General features: G+C 49.6%; 1 protein-coding gene across 2 annotated transcripts in view; it reads right to left on the minus strand.

The window, feature by feature from the left end:
- The window catches only part of LOC112266186 (LIM and calponin homology domains-containing protein 1-like), a 59,592-nt gene that overhangs the window by 24,051 nt on the left and 14,626 nt on the right, over positions 1-20,915 (minus strand). For both annotated transcript variants that reach the window (XM_042314395.1, XM_042314394.1), the window contains exons 4-9: positions 19,286-19,392; positions 14,814-14,844; positions 13,590-13,700; positions 11,151-11,281; positions 10,329-10,399; positions 9,489-9,678 (exon numbers count right to left, since the gene is read on the minus strand). In XM_042314395.1, the coding sequence (XP_042170329.1) occupies positions 9,489-9,678; positions 10,329-10,399; positions 11,151-11,281; positions 13,590-13,700; positions 14,814-14,844; positions 19,286-19,392 (641 nt within the window). The remainder of the gene's footprint in view (positions 1-9,488; positions 9,679-10,328; positions 10,400-11,150; positions 11,282-13,589; positions 13,701-14,813; positions 14,845-19,285; positions 19,393-20,915) is intronic.

Consider the following 20,915-nt stretch of genomic DNA (forward strand, 5'->3'; position numbering starts at 1 on the left):
ACTCTCCTTCCAGACCCATATCAAACATCTCCAATCCAAAGTTAAATCTAGAATTGGCTTCCTATTTCGCAACAAAGCATCCTTCACTCATGCTGCCAAACATACCCTTGTAAAACTGACCATCCTACCAATCTTCGACTTTGGCGATGTAATTTATAAAATAGCCTCCAACACTCTACTCAACAAATTGGATGCAGTCTATCACAGTGCAATCCGTTTTGTCACCAAAGTCCCATATACTACCCACCATTGCGACCTGTATGCTCTCGTTGGCTGGCCCTCGCTTCATACTCGTCGCCAAACCCACTGGCTCCATGTCATCTACAAGACCCTGCTAGGTAAGGTCCCCCCTTATCTCAGCTCGCTGGTCACCATAGCATCTCCCACCTGTAGCACACGCTCCAGCAGGTATATCTCTCTAGTCACCCCCAAAACCAATTCTTTCTTTGGCCGCCTCTCCTTCCAGTTCTCTGCTGCCAATGACTGGAACGAACTACAAAAATCTCTGAAACTGGAAACACTTATCTCCCTCACTAGCTTTAAGCACCAACTGTCAGAGCAGCTCACAGATTACTGCACCTGTACATAGCCCACCTATAATTTAGCCCAAACAACTACCTCTTTCCCAACTGTATTTCATTTTTATTTATTTATTTATTTTGCTCCTTTGCACCCCATTATTTTTATTTCTACTTTGCACATTCTTCCATTGCAAAACTACCATTCCAGTGTTTTACTTGCTATATTGTATTTACTTTGCCACCATGGCCTTTTTGCCTTTACCTCCCTTCTCACCTCATTTGCTCACATTGTATATAGACTTGTTTATACTGTATTATTGACTGTATGTTTGTTTTACTCCATGTGTAACTCTGTGTCGTTGTATCTGTCGAACTGCTTTGCTTTATCTTGGCCAGGTCGCAATTGTAAATGAGAACTTGTTCTCAACTTGCCTACCTGGTTAAATAAAGGTAAAATAAAATAAATAAATAAATAAATAAAATGTTACAGGGGACAATGTTACAGGGGACAATGTTACTGGCACCAGTTCTACCAGGGGACAATGTTACAGGCACCAGTTCTACCAGGGGACAATGTTACAGGCACCAGTTCTACCAGGGGACAATGTTACAGGGGACAATGTTACAGAGGACAATGTTACTGGCACCAGTTCTACCAGATTCGACAACATTTTTAAAAAGAGTACCAGAGTACCCACTGATGTAGCCAGGGCCAGTCCAGTCCAGCGCCACAGCCAGACACACCCAGGCCTAGCAGAACAGAGCAGCACAGTCCTTAGCATTACAACCCACCACTACCCGCAACAACCCATTTGGCCCTGTTTCAGATTGGTTCTAGCCTGGTTCTGTTCTAGGCTGGTTCTAGTCTGGTTCTAGCCTGGTTCTGTTCTAGCCTGGTTCTGTTCTAGTCTGGTTCTGTTCTAGTCTGGTTCTAGTCTGGTTCTAGCCTAGTCTGGTTCTAGTCTGGTTCTAGTCTGGTACTAGTCTGGTAATGTTCTAGTCTGGTTCTAGTCTGGTTCTAGCCTAGTCTGGTTCTAATCTGGTTCTAATCTGGTTTTAGTCTGGTTCTAGTCTGGTACTAGCCTGGTAATAAAGCCTCTCTTGAAAAAGCCAAACTTTGACCCAGAAAATATAAAAAACTAATCGGCCTATATCGAATCTTCCATTCCTCTCAAATTTTTTAGAAAAGGCTGTTGCGCAGCAACTCACTGCCTTCCTGAAGACAAACAATGTATTCGAAATGCTTCAGTCTGGTTTTAGACCCCATCATAGCACTGAGACTGCACTTGTGAAGGTGGTAAATGACCTTTTAATGGCATCAGACCGAGGCTCTGCATCTGTCCTTGTGCTCCTAGACCTTAGTGCTGCTTTTGATACCATCGATCACCACATTCTTTTGGAGAGATTGGAAACCCAAATTGGTCTACACAGACAAGTTCTGGCCTGGTTTAGATCTTATCTGTCGGAAAGATATCAGTTTGTCTCTGTGAATGGTTTGTCCTCTGACAAATCAACTGTAAATTTCGGTGTTCCTCAAGGTTCCGTTTTAGGACCACTATTGTTTTCACAAAATATTTTACTTCTTGGGGATGTCATTCGAAAACATAATATTAACTTTCACTGCTATGTGGATGACACACAGCTGTACATTTCAATGAAACATTGTGAAGCCCCAAAATTGCCCTCGCTAGAAGCATGTGTTTCAGACATAAGGAAGTGGATGGCTGCAAACGTTCTACTTTTAAACTCGGACAAAACAGAGATGCTTGTTCTAGGTCCCAAGAAACAAAGAGATCTTCTGTTGAATCTGACAATTAATCTTAATGGTTGTACAGTCGCCTCAAATAAAACTGTGAAGGACCTCGGCGTTACTCTGGACCCTGATCTCTCTTTTGAAGAACATATTAAGACCATTTCAAGGACAGCTTTTTTCCATCTACGTAACATTGCAAATATCAGAAACTTTCTGTCCAAAAATGATGCATAAAAATTAATCCATGCTTTTGTCACTTCTAGGTTAGACTACTGCAATGCTCTACTTTCCGGCTACCCGGATAAAGCACTAAATAAACTTCAGTTAGTGCTAAATACGGCTGCTAGAATCCTGACTAGAACCAAAAAATTTGATCATATTACTCCAGTGCTAGCCTCCCTACACTGGATTCCTTTCAAGGCAAGGGCTGATTTCAAGGTTTTACTGCTAACCTACAAAGCATTACATGGGCTTGCTCCTACCTATCTCTCTGATTTGGTCCTGCCGTACATACCTACACGTACGCTACGGTCACAAGACGCAGGCCTCCTAATTGTCCCTAGAATTTCTAAGCAAACAGCTGGAGGCAGGGCTTTCTCCTATAGAGCTCCATTTTTATGGAATGATCTGCCTACCCATGTAAGAGACGCAAACTCGGTCTCAACCTTTAAGTCTTTACTGAAGACTCATCTCTTCAGTGGGTCATATAATTGAGTGTAGTCTGGCCCAGGAGTGGGAAGGTGAACGGAAAGGCTCTGGAGCAACGAACCGCCCTTGCTGTCTCTGCCTGGCAGGTTCCCCTCTTTCCACTGGGATTCTCTGCCTCTAACCCTATTACAGGGGCTGAGTCACTGGCTTACTAGGGCTCTTTCATACCATCCCTAGGAGGGGTGCGTCACTTGAGTGGCAAAGTGGGTGGGGTTATATCCTTTCTGTTTGGCCCTGTCCGGGGGTGTCCTCGGATGGGGCCACAGTGTCTCCTGACCCCTCCTGTCTCAGCCTCCAGTATTTATGCTGCAGTAGTTTATGTGTCGTTGGGCTAGGGTCAGTTTGTTATATCTGGAGTACTTCTCCTGTCCTATTCGGTGTCCTGTGTGAATTTAAGTGTGCGTTCTCTAATTCTCTCCTTCTCTCTTTCTTTCTCTCTCTCGGAGGACCTGAGCCCTAGGACCATGCCTCAGGACTACCTGACATGATGACTCCTTGCTGTCCCCAGTCCACCTGGCCGTGCTGCTGCTCCAGTTTCAACTGTTCTGCCTTGTTATTATTGGACCATGCTGGTCATTTATGAACATTTGAACATCTTGGCCATGTTCTGTTATAATCTCCACCCGGCACAGCCAGAAGAGGACTGGCCACCCCACATAGCCTGGTTCCTCTCTAGGTTTCTTCCTAGGTTTTGGCCTTTCTAGGGAGTTTTTAGCCACCGTGCTTCTACACCTGCATTTGCTTGCTGTTTGGGGTTTTAGGCTGGGTTTCTGTACAGCACTTTGAGATATCAGCTGATGTACGAAGGGCTATATAAATACATTTGATTTGATTTGCTTTTGATTTGGTTCTGGTCTGGTTCTAGTCTGGTTCTAGTCTGGTTCTGGTCTGGTACTAGTCGGGTACTAGTCTGGTACTAGTCTGGTTCTGGTCTGGTACTAGTCTGGTTCTAGTCTGGTTCTGGTCTGATTGTAGCCTGGTTGGTTCTAACCTAAGGTGAGTTAAACCAGGCTTCCGTTTGTAGAAAACATGTTACTTTGTAAGTAGTCTGGTTAAACCCAGTTCAGCCAAGCCCAGAACAAGATCACACCAGTTTAGACCAGCTCAAACCAGTTCAGACCAGTTCAGAACAGATCAGAACAGATGCAGCATGTCCTGTTCAGGGTCGTACCTATCCTGCTGCTCGGAGAGCTGGGAGCCCAGCGCGATGATCGGCATGGCAACGGTTGCCTTGGCCAGCAGTCGCCGTAACAACTGAGACTCCTCCCCTTCCCGGGAAGAGCTGATTGGCTGTTTCTCCAGCTCTGTCACGCCGCCAAAGGTCACAACCTTAGAACAACCTCGCATTGACCCCGTCGCCATAGAGATGATGTCAGGGGTTCCGGAACCTTTCTCCAGACATGCCTGACAGACAGGGGAGGGGCTAGACTCACTACACACACACACACACACACACACACACAAACACTAGGACACATTTTTCTCTCTCAGCAAACAGCAAGGTTTTCCTGGTTATGGTTGCTAAGCTAAAAACTCTCCTGACCCCATCCATGTGTGTGTGTGTGTGTGTGTGTGTGTGTGTTTGTGTTTGTGTGTTAGACACCTGGGTTCAGACATCTTGAGTCTCTCCCATTTCTCCAGATCTGACTGGGTGATGGAGGCATGGACGAAGCTCATTGGTCCGTCTCTGTGAGATGGGCGTGACCTATTATGTCCCCTCCTTCTAGCGAGGTCATCTTTCGTCTTATTGGGTAATGGGACCTTAACACCTCTACCCTCCTCCTCCTCCTCTTCCTCTCGCTGGGAGGCTGGGCTAAGGAAGGGGTTGTCTCTGCGTGTGATGATGTCACACACTGCCTCTTTCGCACTAACCAATCACAGAGGAATACGCAGCAGCAACAACACACACGCAGAAACACAAACACACACGGTGCACAGAAAACACGGCATTGGAACGCACATTCACATGACCACAACAACAGCCGATGAGGAGAGAGAACAGGAAGGAAGGAGTCTGATGTCATAAACAGGAAGTCAAAGTAAGAAAGGAGAAACAGTATGAAAGGAATTCCACTCTCTATCCCCCACTCTCTCTCCCCCCTTCACTCCTCCTCTCTGTCTCCCTCCTCTCTCTCGCTCTCTCTCTCCTTACCTCCCTCCCTCCCCTCCCTCTCTCTCTATCTGCTTACCTTCTTCCCCCTCTCCCCCTCCTCTCCATCCCTCCCTCTACTCCTTCCCACCTTGGTCCCTCCTCTCTCTGTCCCTCCCTCCCCCCTCCTCCCTCCCCCTCTCTCTCTCTGTCCCTCCCTCCCCTTCCTTCCTCCCTCCCCCTCTCTCTCTCTCTCCTTACCTCTCTCTCCCTCCTCTCTTCCTCTCTCCCTCCCCTACCTCCCTCTCTCCCTGCTACCCCTCCTCCCCTTCCCCTCCCTAACCTTGTCTCCAGCTCCATCCTGTCCATCAGAGCAGTGTGTGAGGCTCGTCTGATGTCCTCCCAGAGTTCTCTGTCCTGTAGACTGCAGGCAGGTGGGGGGATGTACTGGTACGCTCTGGGAGCAGTGAGGGGGCGTGGGGCGCGTCGGGAGGCCAGGTCATCTCTACGGACGTCAGGAACCCTCCTCACCCCTCCTCCCCCCTCTTCACCCTCTGCCTCACCCTCAGAGTCAGAGTCCCACGCAGCCCTCTGGTTGGTCAGGAAGTCATTATGGCGACGCAGGATGATGTCAGGGGCTGGTGACTTAACTTCCTGTTGCTCCAGACGGGGCGGCGGTCTGGAGACGGGGTTGGCATAGCAACGTTATAACTCCCATGATGCCATGCTCTGCGAAGTCCGTGCTGTTATGAACCATCCACACACAGCTCAAACACAGCCATTCAGCATTAACAGACCCTCCATTCCATTCCAGTAACAGATAGTTCTAGTTAAAGACCACCATTCCATTCCAGTAACAGATAGTTCAGATAGTTAAAGACCATCCATTCCATTAACAGATAGTTCTAGTTAAAGACCATCCATTCCATTCCAGTAACAGAGTTAAAGACCATCCATTCCATTAACAGATAGTTCTAGTTAAAGACCATCCATTCCATTCCAGTAACAGATAGTTCTAGTTAAAGACCATCCATTCCATTCCAGTAACAGATAGTTCTAGTTAAAGACCATCCATTCCAATAACAGATAGTTCTAGTTAAAGACCATCCATTCCAGTAACAGATAGTTCTAGTTAAAGACCATCCATTCCATTCCAGTAACAGATAGTTCTAGTTAAAGACCATCCATTCCATTCCAGTAACAGATAGTTCTAGTTAAAGACCATCCATTCCAGTAACAGATAGTTCTAGTTAAAGACCATCCATTCCAGTAACAGATAGTTCTAGTTAAAGACCATCCATTCCATTCCAGTAACAGATAGTTCTAGTTAAAGACCATCCATTCCAATAACAGATAGTTCTAGTTAAAGACCATCCATTCCAGTAACAGATAGTTCTAGTTAAAGACCATCCATTCCATTCCAGTAACAGATAGTTCTAGTTAAAGACCATCCATTCCAGTAACAGATAGTTCTAGTTAAAGACCATCCATTCCATTCCAGTAACAGATAGTTCTAGTTAAAGACCATCCATTCCATAACCAGTAACATTCCATAGTAACAGATAGTTAAAGACCATCCATTCCATTCCAGTAACAGATAGTTCTAGTTAAAGACCATCCATTCCATTCCAGTAACAGATAGTTCTAGTTAAAGACCATCCATTCCATTCCAGTAACAGATAGTTCTAGTTAAAGACAGATAGTTCTAGTTAAAGACCATCCATTCCATTCCAGTAACAGATAGTTCTAGTTAAAGACCATCCATTCCATTCCAGTAACAGATAGTTCTAGTTAAAGACCATCCATTCCATTCCAGTAACAGATAGTTCTAGTTAAAGACCATCCATTCCATTCCAGTAACAGATAGTTCTAGTTAAAGACCATTCCATTCCAGTAACAGATAGTTCTAGTTAAAGACCATCCATTCCATTCCAGTAACAGATAGTTCTAGTTAAAGACCATCCATTCCATTCCAGTAACATTAGTTCTAGTTAAAGACCATCCATTCCATTCCAGTAACAGATAGTTCAGTTAAAGACCATCCATTCCATTCCAGTAACAGATAGTTCTAGTTAAAGACCATCCATTCCATAACAGATAGTTCATAAAGACCATCCATTCCATTCCAGTAACAGATAGTTCTAGTTAAAGACCATCCATTCCATTCCAGTAACAGATAGTTCTAGTTAAAGACCATCCATTCCAGTAACAGATAGTTCTAGTTAAAGACCATCCATTCCATTCCAGTAACAGATAGTTCTAGTTAAAGACCATTCCATTCCAGTAACAGATAGTTCTAGTTAAAGACCATCCATTCCATTCCAGTAACAGATAGTTCTAGTTAAAGATTCCAGTAACAGATAGTTCAGTTTCCATTCCAGTAACAGATAGTTCTAGTTAAAGACCATCCATTCCAGTAACCATTCCATCCATTAACAGATAGTTCTAGTTAAAGACCATCCATTCCAATAACAGATAGTTCTAGTTAAAGACCATCCATTCCAGTAACAGATAGTTCTAGTTAAAGACCATCCATTCCATTCCAGTAACAGATAGTTCTAGTTAAAGACCATCCATTCCATTCCAGTAACAGATAGTTCTAGTTAAAGACCATCCATTCCATTCCAGTAACAGATAGTTCTAGTTAAAGACCATCCATTCCATTCCAGTAACAGATAGTTCTAGTTAAAGACCATCCATTCCATTCCAGTAACAGATAGTTCTAGTTAAAGACCATCCATTCCATTCCAGTAACAGATAGTTCTAGTTAAAGACCATCCATTCCATTCCAGTAACAGATAGTTCTAGTTAAAGACCATCCATTCCATTCCAGTAACAGATAGTTCTAGTTAAAGACCATCCATTCCAGTAACAGATAGTTCTAGTTAAAGACCATCCATTCCATTCCAGTAACAGATAGTTCTAGTTAAAGACCATCCATTCCAGTAACAGATAGTTCTAGTTAAAGACCATCCATTCCATTCCAGTAACAGATAGTTCTAGTTAAAGACCATCCATTCCAGTAACAGTTAGTTCTAGTTAAAGACCACAACAGACAGCAGCCAATGACAGCTCTCCTAGCTTCCCACATGACTAAACACATTAGTCAGAGAAACAAAGCACCAAAAGCACAGTGATGTCACAGCTTAGACCACATTCCATAGGCCGACCACAGTGATGTCACAGCATAGACCACACGCCATAGGCCGACCACAGTGATGTCACAGCATAGACCACACGCCATAGGCCGACCACAGTGATGTCACAGCATAGACCACACGCCATAGGCCGACCACAGTGATGTCACAGCATAGACCACACGCCATAGGCCGACCACAGTGATGTCACAGCTTAGGCCACACGCCATAGGCCGACCACAGTGGTGTCACAGCTTAGGCCACACGCCATAGGCCGACACGCCACATGCCTGCTGACCTGCCGTAGCGAATCACAGCGGGCAGAACTTTAATCCCCGCCTTCTCCAGCCTCTGCAGCCGCCGATGTTCTTCTACTTCCCGTTTCAACATTTCCTCTTCCTGCCCAAGACCCCCCTCTTCCTCTTTAGGCTCCTCCCCATCTGGGGCCCATGTGACTGTCTTGTAGTTTCTGGAGCGGGGCCCTGGTGGTCTCTTAAAGGGACCTCCCCCTCCCCCCTCCTCCCTCCTCAAAGATGGGCTGAGGGAGACTGGGAGGAGAAGGAGGGAAGGGAAGGGAGAGAGGGGAAGGAGGGAGGGAGGGGAAGGAGGGAGGGAGGGGAAGGAGGGAGGGAAAGGAGGGAGGAGGGAAGGAGGGAAGAGGGGAAGGAGGGAGTGTAGGAGGGAGGGGAAGGAGGGAGGAGAGGGAGGAGGGAGTTAGGGTGTAAGGAGAAGGAGGGAAGGGAGCGAGGGAGTGTAGGAGGGAGGAGGGAGGGAGGAGGGAGTTAGGGTGTAAGGAGAAGGAGGGAAGGGAGCGAGGGAGGGAAGGAGGGGCGGGAGAGAGGGGAAGGAGGGAGGAGAAGGAGGGAGTGTAGGAGGGAGGGGAAGGAGGGAGGGGAAGGAGGGATCTTTAATAAGAGCATGTGTGTCTGTGTACGTCCCCTTGTGTGTGTGTCTGTGTGTGTATGCGTACCTACCTGTGTGTGTGTGTGTGTGTATGTGTACCTACCTGTGTGTGTGTATGTGTACCTACCCGTGTGTGTGTGTATGTGTACCTACCTGTGTGTGTGTATGTGTACCTACCTGTGTGTGTGTATGTGTACCTACCTGTGTGTGTATGTGTGTGTGTACCTACCTGTGTGTGTGTATGTGTACCTACCTGTGTGTGTATGTGTGTACCTACCTGTGTGTGTGTATGTGTACCTACCTGTGTGTGTATGTGTGTGTATACCTACCTGTGTGTGTGTATGTGTACCTACCTGTGTGTGTATGTGTGTGTGTACCTGCCGTGCTCTCCATCCTGGGGCCGTGATCTGCGTCTGGTGGTGGGAACGTAGGCAGAGACGTTCCGATTAGGCAGGAACTGGTTAAAGGGGACAAAGGTCCGTGAGTCACCGGCCGACGTACGACGAGCTAACATGTCATCACGACGGACATCTGCCTTCCTGTTGGGGGCATCGCCGTCTGAGTCAACTGATGGGGGATAGAGAGAGAGACGAGAGGGAGGGAGAGACGGGGGAGGGAGGGGAGAGAGAGACGGGAGGGAGGGAGGGAGAGACGAGAGGGAGGGGAGAGAGAGACGAGAGGGAGGGAGAGACGGGAGGGAGGGAGAGACGAGAGGGAGGGAGAGAGAGACGAGAGGGAGGGAGAGACGGGAGGGAGGGAGAGACGAGAGGGAGGGAGAGACGGGAGGGAGGGAGAGAAGAAAGGGAGAGAGAGACGGGAGGGAGGGAGGGAGAGATGAGAGGGAGGGGAGAGAGAGACGAGAGGGAGGGAGAAACGGGAGGGAGGGAGAGAGAGACGAGAGGGAGGGAGAGAAAGACGAGAGGGAAAGAGGGAGAGAGAGTCATTAAAGGATCTAGCAGTAACATAAAAACTGTGTGTCTGCCTTCATAGGAACCTTACCATCACTGTGTGTGTGTGTGTGGTGTGTGTGTGTGTGTGGTGTGTGTGTCTGTGTGTGGTGTGTGTGTGTGTGGTGTGTGTGGTGTGTGTGTGTGTGTGTGTGTGGTGTGTGTGGGTGTGTGGGTGTGTGGTGTGTGTGTGTGTGGTGTGTGTGGTATGTGTGTGTGTGTGTGGTGTGTGTGTGGGTGGGTGTGGGTGTGTCTTCGTAGGAACCTTACCATCACTGTTGCCATGGATGATGACATCGGGGGAGGGGCTAGTCTGGGAGCGCGAGCCAAAAGAATCCAGGCTGTCAATCAAATCAAACTTTATTTAAAGGACATTATCTGAGTTTCAGTCTCAATTTAATAACGGCGGGTGTGTCTGTGTGGTGTGTTTGTCTGTGTGGTGTGTTTGTCTGTGTGTGTCTGTGTGGTGTGTTTGTCTGTGTGTGTCTGTGTGGTGTGTTTGTCTGTGTGTGTCTGTGTGGTGTGTTTGTCTGTCTGTGTGTGTCTGTGTAGTGTGTTTGTCTGTCTGTGTGGTGTGTTTGTCTGTGTGTGTCTGTGTGTGTGTTTGTCTGTGTGTGTCTGTGTGTGTGTTTGTGTGTCTGTGTGGTGTGTCTGTCTGTGTGGTGTGTTTGTCTGTGTGTGTCTGTGTGTGTGTGTGTCTGTGTGTGTCTGTGTGGTGTGTCTGTCTGTGTGGTGTGTTTGTCTGTGTGTGTCTGTGTCCAGTGTGTTTGTCTGTGTGTCTGTCTGTGTTTGGTGTGTTTGTCTGTGTGTGTCTGTGTGTGTGTGTGTGTGTCTGTGTGGTGTGTTTGTCTGTGTGTGTCTGTGTGGTGTGTTTGTCTGTGTGTGTCTGTGTGTGTGTTTGTCTGTGTGTGTGTGTTTGTCTGTGTGTGTCTGTGTGGTGTGTTTGTCTGTGTGTGTCTGTGTGGTGTGTTTGTCTGTGTGTGTCTGTGTGTGTCTGTGTGTGTTTGTCTGTGTGTGTCTGTGTGTGTGTGTTTGTCTGTGTGTGTTTGTGTGTGTGTGTTTGTCTGTGTGTGTCTGTGTGGTGTGTGTCACCTGTCCAGGGAGTTGCCCCGTGTGTGTTGTCGGGGAGAGAGAGACTGACTCCGCTCTGAGTCCCAGCAGTCGTAACCACTGTCCCTCACACCTGGCCTCACACTGTCTGACCCAGACCTGTCCTCACTCAGCTACACATACACACACCACAGAGACACACAAACAACAGAGGCACACACACACACACAGACACAGACACACACACACACCTTAGGGTGTAATGTTGCAGTAATGTAAGACAGAGAGAGAAAGATACAGACAGAGCGAGAGAGAAACAGAGAGAGAGAAACAGAGAGAGAGAAACAGAGAGAGAGAGAGAGAGAGAAACAGAGAGAGAGAGAGACAAACAGAGAGAGAGAAACACAGAGAGAAAGAGAGAAACAGAGAGAGAGAGAAAGAGAGAGAGAGAGAGAAACAGAGAGAGAGAAACAGAGAGAGAGAGAGAAAGAGAGAGAAACAGAGAGAGAGAGAGAGAAGAAAGAGAGAGAAACAGAGAGAGAGAGAAACAGAGAGAGAAACAGAGAGAAACAGAGAGAAAGAGAGAGAGAAACAGAGAGAAACAGAGAGAGAGAAACAGAGAGAAAGAGAGAGAAACAGAGAGAGAGAGAAAGAGAAACAGAGAGAGAGAGAGAAGAGAAAGAGAGAGAAACAGAGAGAGAGAGAAAGAGAGAGAGAAACAGAGAGAAACAGAGAGAGAAACAGAGAGAAACAGAGAAAAGACAGAGAGAAACAGAGAGAGAGAAACAGAGAGAGAGAGAGAGAAACAGAGAGAGAGAGAAACAGAGAGAGAGAGAGAGAGAGAGAGAGAGAGAGAGAGAAACAGAGAGAGAGAGAAACAGAGAGAGAGAGAAACAGAGAGAAACAGAGAGAGAGAGAGAAAGGGGAGGCAGGTAGCCTAGTGGTTAGAGTGTTGGGCCAGTAACCAAAAGGTTGCTAGACTGAATCCCCGAGCTGACAAGGTACAAATCTGTCGTTATGCCCCTGAACAAGGCAGTTAACCCACTGTTCCCCGGTAGGCTGTCATTGTAAATAAGAATTTGTTCTTAACTGACTTGCCGAGTTAAATAAAGGTTAAATAAAATAAACACAAATAAATGGGGGAATTGTCATCCTGAAACAGGAAAGGGCCTTCCCCAAACTGTTACCACAAAGTTGAGAGCACAGAATCATCTAGAATGTCATTGTATGCTGTAGCGTTAAGATTTCCCTTCACTGGAACTGAGGGGCCTGACCCATGAAAACCAGGCCCCAGCCCATTATTCCTCCTCCACCAAACTTTACAGTTGGCACTATGCATTGGGGCAGATAGCGTTCTCCTGGCATCCGCCAAACCCAGATCCGTCCGTTGGACTGCCAGATGTTGAAGCGAGGGAAAGCATTTCCACTGCTCCAGAGTCCAACGGCGGCGAGCTTTACACCACTCCAGCCGACGCTTGTCCTATTCGGTGTCCTGTGTGAATCTAAGTGTGCGTTCTCTAATTCTCTCCTTCTCTCTTTCTTTCTCTCTCTCGGAGGACCTGAGCCCTAGGACCATGCCCCAGGACTACCTGACATGATGACTCCTTGCTGTCCCCAGTCCATCTGACCGTGCTGCTGCTCCAGTTTCAACTGTTCTGCCTTATTATTATACGACCATGCTGGTCATTTATGAACATTTGAACATCTTGGCCATGTTCTGTTATAATCTCCACCTGGCACAGCCAGAAGAGGACTGGCCACCCCACATAGCCTGGTTCCTCTCTAGGTTTCTTCCTAGGTTTTGGCCTTTCTAGGGAGTTTTTCCTAGCCACCGTGCTTCTACACCTGCATTGCTTGCTGTTTGGGGTTTTAGGCTGGGATTCTGTACAGCACTTTGAGATATCAGCTGATGTACGAAGGGCTATATAAATACATTTGATTTGATTTGATTTAGGCCTGTGTGCGGCTGCCATGGAAACCCATTTCATGAAGCTCCCGACGAACAGATCTTGCTCTGACATTGCTTCCAGAGGCAGTTTGGAACTCAGCAGTGAGTGTTGTAACTGAGGACAGATGATTTTTACGCAACATGCGCTTCCCGTTCTGTGAGCTTGTGTGGTCTACCACTTCACGGACGAGCCGTTGTTGCTCCTAGACGCTTCATAATATTTGCTCCCTCAGCTTTGGGACACATATGGAGGGGGCAAGTGGATTATTTGGGATTCAGCCAGAGTGAGAGAGAGAGAGAGGGAAACAGAGAGAAACAGAGAGAGAAACAGAGAGAGAGAGAGAGAAACAGAGAGAGAAACAGAGAGAGAAACAGAGAGAGAAACAGAGAGAGGGAGAGAGAGAGAGAGGTGTATACCTGTTGTGTGTTCATACTATTCCTGTATCTGTGGCATTCCAGAGTGCGTGTGCGCGTGTGCGTGTGCGTGAGTGTGTGTGTGTGTGTGGTACATGGATGTGTGTGTGTCGTCTTACCGTTCTCATGTGTGATCGCAGTCCCTCAAACTCTCTGAGGTTTAGGACAGGGCCGTCATAGGAGGGACACACACTGGATGCCTTCCCCAGCCAGAATATTGTAATTAATACCTAGATGGGGGGTGTTGTCAGAGAGAGAGAGAGAGAGAGAGACAGACCTGGCTCTCAAGAGAAGACAGGCTATGTGCTCACTGCCCACAAAATGAGGTGGAAACTGAGCTGCACTTCCTAACCTCCGGCCAAATGTATGACCATATTAGAGAGACATATTTCCCTCAGATTACACAGATCCACAAAGAATTAGAAAACAAATCCAATTTTGATAATCTCCCATATCTACTGGGTGAAATTATACAGTGTGACATCACAGCAGCAAGATGTGTGACCTTTTGCCACAAGAAAAGGTCAACCAGTGAAGAACAAACACCTTGGTAAATACAACCCATATTTATGTTTATTTATATTCCTTTTTGTACTTCAACTATTTGCACATCGTTACAACACTGAATACAGACATAATATGACATTTGAAATGTCTTTATTCTTTTGGAGCTTTTGTGAGTGTAATGTTTCCTGTTCACATATGTTTCCCATGTGTAATGTTTCCTGTTCACATATGTTTCCCATGTGTAATATTTCCTGTTCACATATGTTTCCCATGTGTAATGTTTCCTGTTCACATATGTTTCCCATGTGTAATGTTTCCTGTTCACATATGTTTCCCATGTGTAATGTTTCCTGTTCACATATGTTTCCCATGTGTAATGTTTCCTGTTCACATATGTTTCCCATGTGTAATGTTTCCTGTTCACATATGTTTCCCATGTGTAATGTTTCCTGTTCACATATGTTTCCCATGTGTAATGTTTCCTGTTCACATATGTTTCCCATGTGTAATGTTTCCTGTTCACATATGTTTCCCATGTGTAATGTTTCCTGTTCACATATGTTTCCCATGTGTAATGTTTCCTGTTCACATATGTTTCCCTGTTCCATATGTTTCCCATGTGTAATGTTTCCTGTTCATTCCCATGTGTAATGTTTTCATGTGTAATGTTTCCTTTCCTGTTCACATAGTTTCCCATGTGTAATGTTTCCTGTTCACATAATGTGTAATGTTTCCTGTTCACATATGTTTCCCATGTGTAATGTTTCCTGTTCACATATGTTTCCCATGTAATGTCACTATGTTTCCCATGCCAATAAAGCCCTTAAATTGAATACATTCTTCAGTTTTCTACTGCATTCTGAGTCCCTGAAGAGAAAAGGGAGGTCACTTTCAGTCTGTCAACTCGGTACAACAAATGTATGGGGAGTTTGACACCCTAGCCCCTCTACTGAGGGCCAACGGACACCCTGCCTCATCTACTGAGGGAGAACGGACACCGTGCCTCACCTACTGAGGGCCAACGGACACCCTGCCTCATCTACTGAGGGCCAGCGGACACCCTGCCTCACCTACTGAGGGCCAACGGACACCCTGAGGGCCAGCGGACACCCTGCCTCATCTACTGAGGGCCAGCGGACACCCTGCCTCACCTACTGGGAGGGCTACAGGGCCACGGACACCCTGCCTCACCTACTGAGGGCCAACGGACACCCTGCCTCACCCACTAAGGGCCACCGGACACCTGCCTCACCTACTGAGGGAACGGGCCAACGGACACCCTGCCTCACCTACTGAGGGACAACGGACACCCTGCCTCACCTACTGAGGGCCAACGGACACCCTGCCTCACCTCACTACTGAGGGAGGGCCTCACCTACTGAGGGACAACGGACACCCTGCCTCACCTACTGAGGGCCAATGACAATGGACACCCTGCCTCACCCACTAAGGGCCACCGGACACTGTGCCTCACCTACTGAGGGCCAACGGACACCCTGCCTCACCTACTGAGGGACAACGGACACCCTGCCTCACCTACTGAGGGCCAACGGACACCCTGCCTCACCTACTGAGGGAACGGACACCCTGCCTCACCTACTGAGGGCCAATGGACACCGTGCCTCACCCACTGAGGGACAACGGACACTGCCTGCCTCACCCACTGAGGGACAACGGACACCCTGCCTCACTTACTGAGGGACCTCACCCCCACGGACACCGTGCCTCACCTACTGAGGGCCACCGGACACCGGACACTGTGCCTCACCCACTGAGGGCCAACGGACACAGTGCCTCACCCACTGAGGGCCAACGGACACCTTGCCTCACCTACTGAGGGCCAACGGATACCCTGCCTCACCTACTGAGGGCCACCGGACACCCTGCCTCATCTACTGAGGGCCAACGGACACCTTGCCTCACCTACTGAGGGCCAACGGACACCGTGCCTCACCTACTGAGGGACAACGGACCCCTGCCTCACCTACTGAGGGCCAATGGACACCGTGCCTCACCTACTGAGGGCCAACGTACACCCTGCCTCACCTACTGAGGGCCAACGGACACCTTGCCTCACCTACTGAGGGCCAATGGACACCGTGCCTCACCTACTGAGGGCCAACGCATACCGTGCCTCATCTACTGAGGGACAACGGACACAGTGCCTTATCTACTGAGGGACAACGGACACCGTGCCTCACCGGAAGGCTGTTAAGCCGGGTTGGAGTTGACCACAGTCATGTGGTTTCATCATGTCTTTGAGACGAAGGCTGTTAGCTGGGTTGGAGTTGACCACAGTCATGTGGTTTCACCATGTCTTTGAGACGAAGGCTGTTAAGCCGGGTTGGAGTTGACCACAGTCACGTGGTTTCACCATGTCTTTGAGACGAAGGCTGTTAAGCCGGGTTGGAGTTGACCACAGTCATGTGGTTTCACCATGTCTTTGAATCACGTTGACTTGTATGTTTCGACTGGCTGAATGCTCAGGCTGCCCTGGAATCAGCTCATGTGACCAAAGCTCTCAACAGAGACGGTGTCTGTATCTCAACAGAGAAGTGTAGCCTTCCTGAGAAGGCTTGGTGGGACTGACATTAGCTGTCCTCCCCAGGTGCAGTTAATACAGGTAATGAGTGGAGAACAGGAGTGCTTCTTAAAGAAAAACTAACAGGTCTGTGAGAGCCGGAATTCTTACTGGTTGGTAGGTGATCAAATACTTTTGTCATGCAATAAAACGCAAATTAATTACTTAAAAATCATACAATGTGATTTTCTGGATTTTTGTTTTAGATTCCGTCTCTCACAGTTGAAGTGTACCTATGATGAAAATTACAGACCTCTACATGCTTTGTAAGTAGGAAAACCTGCAAATCGGCAGTGTATCAAATACTGGTTCTCCCCACTGTTTATGTGAACAGTTTAGTTTTGTTCTTCCCATCTAGAGGAATTGGAAGATACTTTTATTTTGTGGAAATAGTATGGAGAGACAGCGAGTGATCTACTTGGTTCTTGCAAGACTCATCTGCTGAATCACCAGGCAACAAACAGAAGGAATGGGATAGGAGGACTTACAACCCAACAAAGACAACAACAAGAATTAGGACATAGATGAACACGAAAACCAACGGAGAGGAAAGAGAGGAAGAGGTTTCTGGAGGATAGTTCAGGCCTTGATAGGGAGAGGAAGGTTTCTGGAGGATAGTTCAGGCCTTGATAGGGAGAGGAAGGGTTTCTGGGGGTTTTCTGGGGACAGTTCAGGCCTTGATAGGGAGAGGAAGGGTTTCTGGGGGATAGTTCAGGCCTTGACAGGGAGAGGAAGGGTTTCTGGGGTTTTCTGGAGGACAGTTCAGGCCTTGATAGGGAGAGGAAGGGTTTCTGGGGTTTTCTGGGGGACAGTTCAGGCCTTGATAGGGAGAGGAAGGGTTTCTGGGGGTTTTCTGGAGGACAGTTCAGGCCTTGATAGGAAGGAGGGTTTCTGGAGGACAGTTCAGGCCTTGATAGGGAGAGGAAGGGTTTCTGGGGTTTTCTGGAGGACAGTTCAGGCCTTGATAGGGAGAGGAAGGGTTTCTGGGGTTTTCTGGAGGACAAGTTCAGGCCTTGATAGGGAGAGGAGGGTTTCTGGAGGACAGTTCAGGCCTTGATAGGGAGAGGAGGTTTTCTGGAGGATAGTTCAGGCCTTGATAGGGAGAGGAAGGGTTTCTGGGGGTTTTCTGGAGGACAGTTCAGGCCTTGATAGGGAGAGGAGGGTTTCTGGAGGACAGTTCAGGCCTTGATAGGGAGAGGAGGTTTCTGGAGGATAGTTCAGGCCTTGATAGGAGAGGAGGGGTTTCTGGAGGATAGTTCAGGCCTTGATAGGGAGAGGAGGGTTTCTGGAGGACAGTTCAGGCCTTGATAGGGAGAGGAAGGGTTTCTGGGGGTTTTCTGGAGGACAGTTCAGGCCTTGATAGGAGAGGAGGGTTTCTGGAGGACAGTTCAGGCCTTGATAGGGAGAGAGGAAGGGTTTCTGAGAGGTTTCTGGAGGACAGTTCAGGCCTTGATAGGGAGAGGAGGGTTTCTGGAGGACAGTTCAGGCCTTGATAGGAGAGAGGAGGGGTTTCTGAGGGACAGTTCAGGCCTTGATAGGGAGAGGAGGGTTTCTGGAGGACAGTTCAGGCCTTGATAGGGAGAGGAGGGTTTCTGGAGGACAGTTCAGGCCTTGATAGGGAGAGGAGGGTTTCTGGAGGACAGTTCAGGCCTTGATAGGGAGAGGAGGGTTTCTGGAGGACAGTTCAGGCCTTGATAGGGAGAGGAGGGAGGAGGGATTTCTGGAGGACAGTTCAGGCCTTGATAGGGAGAGGAGGGTTTCTGGAGGACAGTTCAGGCCTTGATAGGGAGAGGAGGGTTTCTGAGGGACAGTTCAGGCCTTGATAGGGAGAGGAGGGATTTCTGGAGGACAGTTCAGGCCTTGATAGGGAGAGGGATGGTTTCTGAGGACAGTTCAGGCCTTGATAGGAGAGGAGGGTTTCTGAGGGACAGTTCAGGCCTTGATAGGGAGAGGAGGGGTTTCTGAGGGACAGTTCAGGCCTTGATAGGGAGAGGAGGGTTTCTGAGGACAGTTCAGGCCTTGATAGGGAGAGGAGGGATTTCTGGAGGACAGTTCAGGCCTTGATAGTGAGAGGAAGGGTTTCTGGAGGACAGTTGAGGCCTTGATAGGGAGAGGAGGGTTTCTGAGGACAGTTCAGGCCTTGATAGGGAGAGGAAGGGTTTCTTTCTGAGGGACAGTTCAGGCCTTGATAGGGAGAGGAAGGGTTTCTGAGGGACAGTTCAGGCCTTGATAGGGAGAGGAAGGGTTTCTGGGGTTTTTCTGGAGGACAGTTCAGGCCTTGATAGGGAGAGGAAGGGTTTCTGAGGGACAGTTCAGGCCTTGATAGGGAGAGGAGGGGTTTCTGAGGGACAGTTCAGGCCTTGATAGGGAGAGGAGGGATTTCTGGAGGACAGTTCAGGCCTTGATAGTGAGAGGAAGGGTTTCTGAGGGACAGTTCAGGCCTTGATAGGGAGAGGAAGGGTTTCTGGAGGGACAGTTCAGGCCTTGATAGGGAGAGGAAGGGTTTCTGAGGGACAGTTCAGGCCTTGATAGGGAGAGGAGGGTTTCTGAGGGACAGTTCAGGCCTTGATAGGGAGAGGAAGGGTTTCTGAGGGACAGTTCAGGCCTTGCTAGGGAGAGGAAGGGTTTCTGATGGATTTCTGGAGGACAGTTCAGGCCTTGATAGGGGCCTAGTTATATACTGTGTATATTTATATATACGCACACACGTTTCTCTCTCTCTCTAACCTGAGGTTGGCTTGTATGGAGGTGTCCTGAAGGTCTCCTGGATTAAACAGCTGGGAACCTTTCAGACCCAACTCCTCACAGCCTCTGAGGAACACTGACAGGTTGTCCTGGGGATGGGGGGAGGAGGGAGAGGAATGGGGAGGGAGGGGGAGGGGGAGGGGGAGGAGGGAGAGGAATGGGGGGAGGGGGGGAGGGGGGGGGGGGAGGGAGGGAGAGGAATGGGGGGGAGGGGGAGGGGGGAGGGGGGAGGGGGGGGGGGGGGAGGGAGGGAGAGGAATGGGGGGAAGAGGGAGAGGAATGGGGGGGGGAGGGGGGGAGGGGGGAGGGGGAGGGGGAGGGAGAGGAATGGGGAGGGAGGGGGAGGGGGAGGGAGAGAGGGGGGGGAGGGGGAGGGAGAGGAATGGGGAGGGAGGGGGGAGGGAGGAGGGGAGGGAGGAGGGAGGGGGAGGGAGGAGGGGAGGGAGGGAGGGGGGGGAGGGGGAGGGAGAGGAATGGGGAGGGAGGAGGGAGGGAGGAGGGAGAGGAATGGGGAGGGGGAGGGGGAGGGAGAGAGGGGGGAGGGAGGGGGAGGGAGGAGGGGGAGGGAGAGAGGGGGGAGGGGGAGGGGGGGGAGAGGAATGGGGAGGGAGGGGGAGGGAGGAGGGAGAGGAATGGGGAGGGGGGGGGAGGGGGGGGGGGGGGAGGGAGAGGAATGGGGAGGGAGAGGAATGGGGAGGGATGGGGGGGGGAGGGGGAGGGGGAGGAGGGAGAGGAATGGGGGGGAGGGAGGGAGGGGAGGAGGGGGAGGGAGGAGGGAGGGAGGAGGGAGGAGAGGGGGGAGGGGGGAGGAGGGAGAGGAATGGGGGGATGGGGAGGGAGGGAGGAGGGAGAGGAATGGGGGGAGGAGGGAGGGAGGAGGGAGAGGAATGGGGGGGGGGGGGAGGAGGGAGAGGAATGGGGAGGGGAGGGGGGGAGGAGGAGGAGGGAGGGGGAGGAGGGAGAGAGGGAAAGAGAGTAGAGGTTTAGTTTATTAGTAGTATTGCAGTAGTAGTGTAGCAGTATAGCAGTAGGAGGAGGGGGGGAGGAATGGGGGGGGGGGAGGGAGGGAGGAGGGGGAGGGAGGAGGGAGGGGGAGGAGGGGGAGGGAGGAGGGGAGGGAGGGGGAGGGGGGGGAGGGGGGGAGGGAGGGATGGGGAGGGAGGGGGGAGGGGAGGAATGGGGAGGGAGGGGGGGAGGAATGGGGGGAGGAGGGGGGGGGAGGGGGAGGGGGGGGAGGGAGAGGAATGGGGGAGGAGGGAGGGAGGAGGGGGAGGGGGAGGGAGGGAGGGAGAGGGGGGGGAGGGGGGAGGAGGGAGGGAGGAGGGGGGGGAGGAGGGAGGGAGGGGGGGAGAGGAAGGAGGGGAGGAATGGGGAGGAGGGAGGGAGGAGGGAGAGGAATGGGGGGAGGAGGGAGAGGAATGGGGAGGGAGGGGGGAGGGAGGGGGGGAGGAGGGAGAGAGGGAAAGAGAGTAGAGGTTTAGTTTATTAGTAGTATTGCAGTAGTAGTGTAGCAGTATAGCAGTAGTATTGTAGTAATATAGTAGTATAATACTGACCAGTCCAGCAATGGGCATAGGCAACACTATTAGTGTAGTATTAGTGCAATATTAGT

This window comes from Oncorhynchus tshawytscha, unplaced genomic scaffold (genome assembly GCF_018296145.1).
Source record: "Oncorhynchus tshawytscha isolate Ot180627B unplaced genomic scaffold, Otsh_v2.0 Un_contig_1088_pilon_pilon, whole genome shotgun sequence".
Classification (NCBI taxonomy): Eukaryota; Metazoa; Chordata; class Actinopteri; order Salmoniformes; family Salmonidae; genus Oncorhynchus; species Oncorhynchus tshawytscha.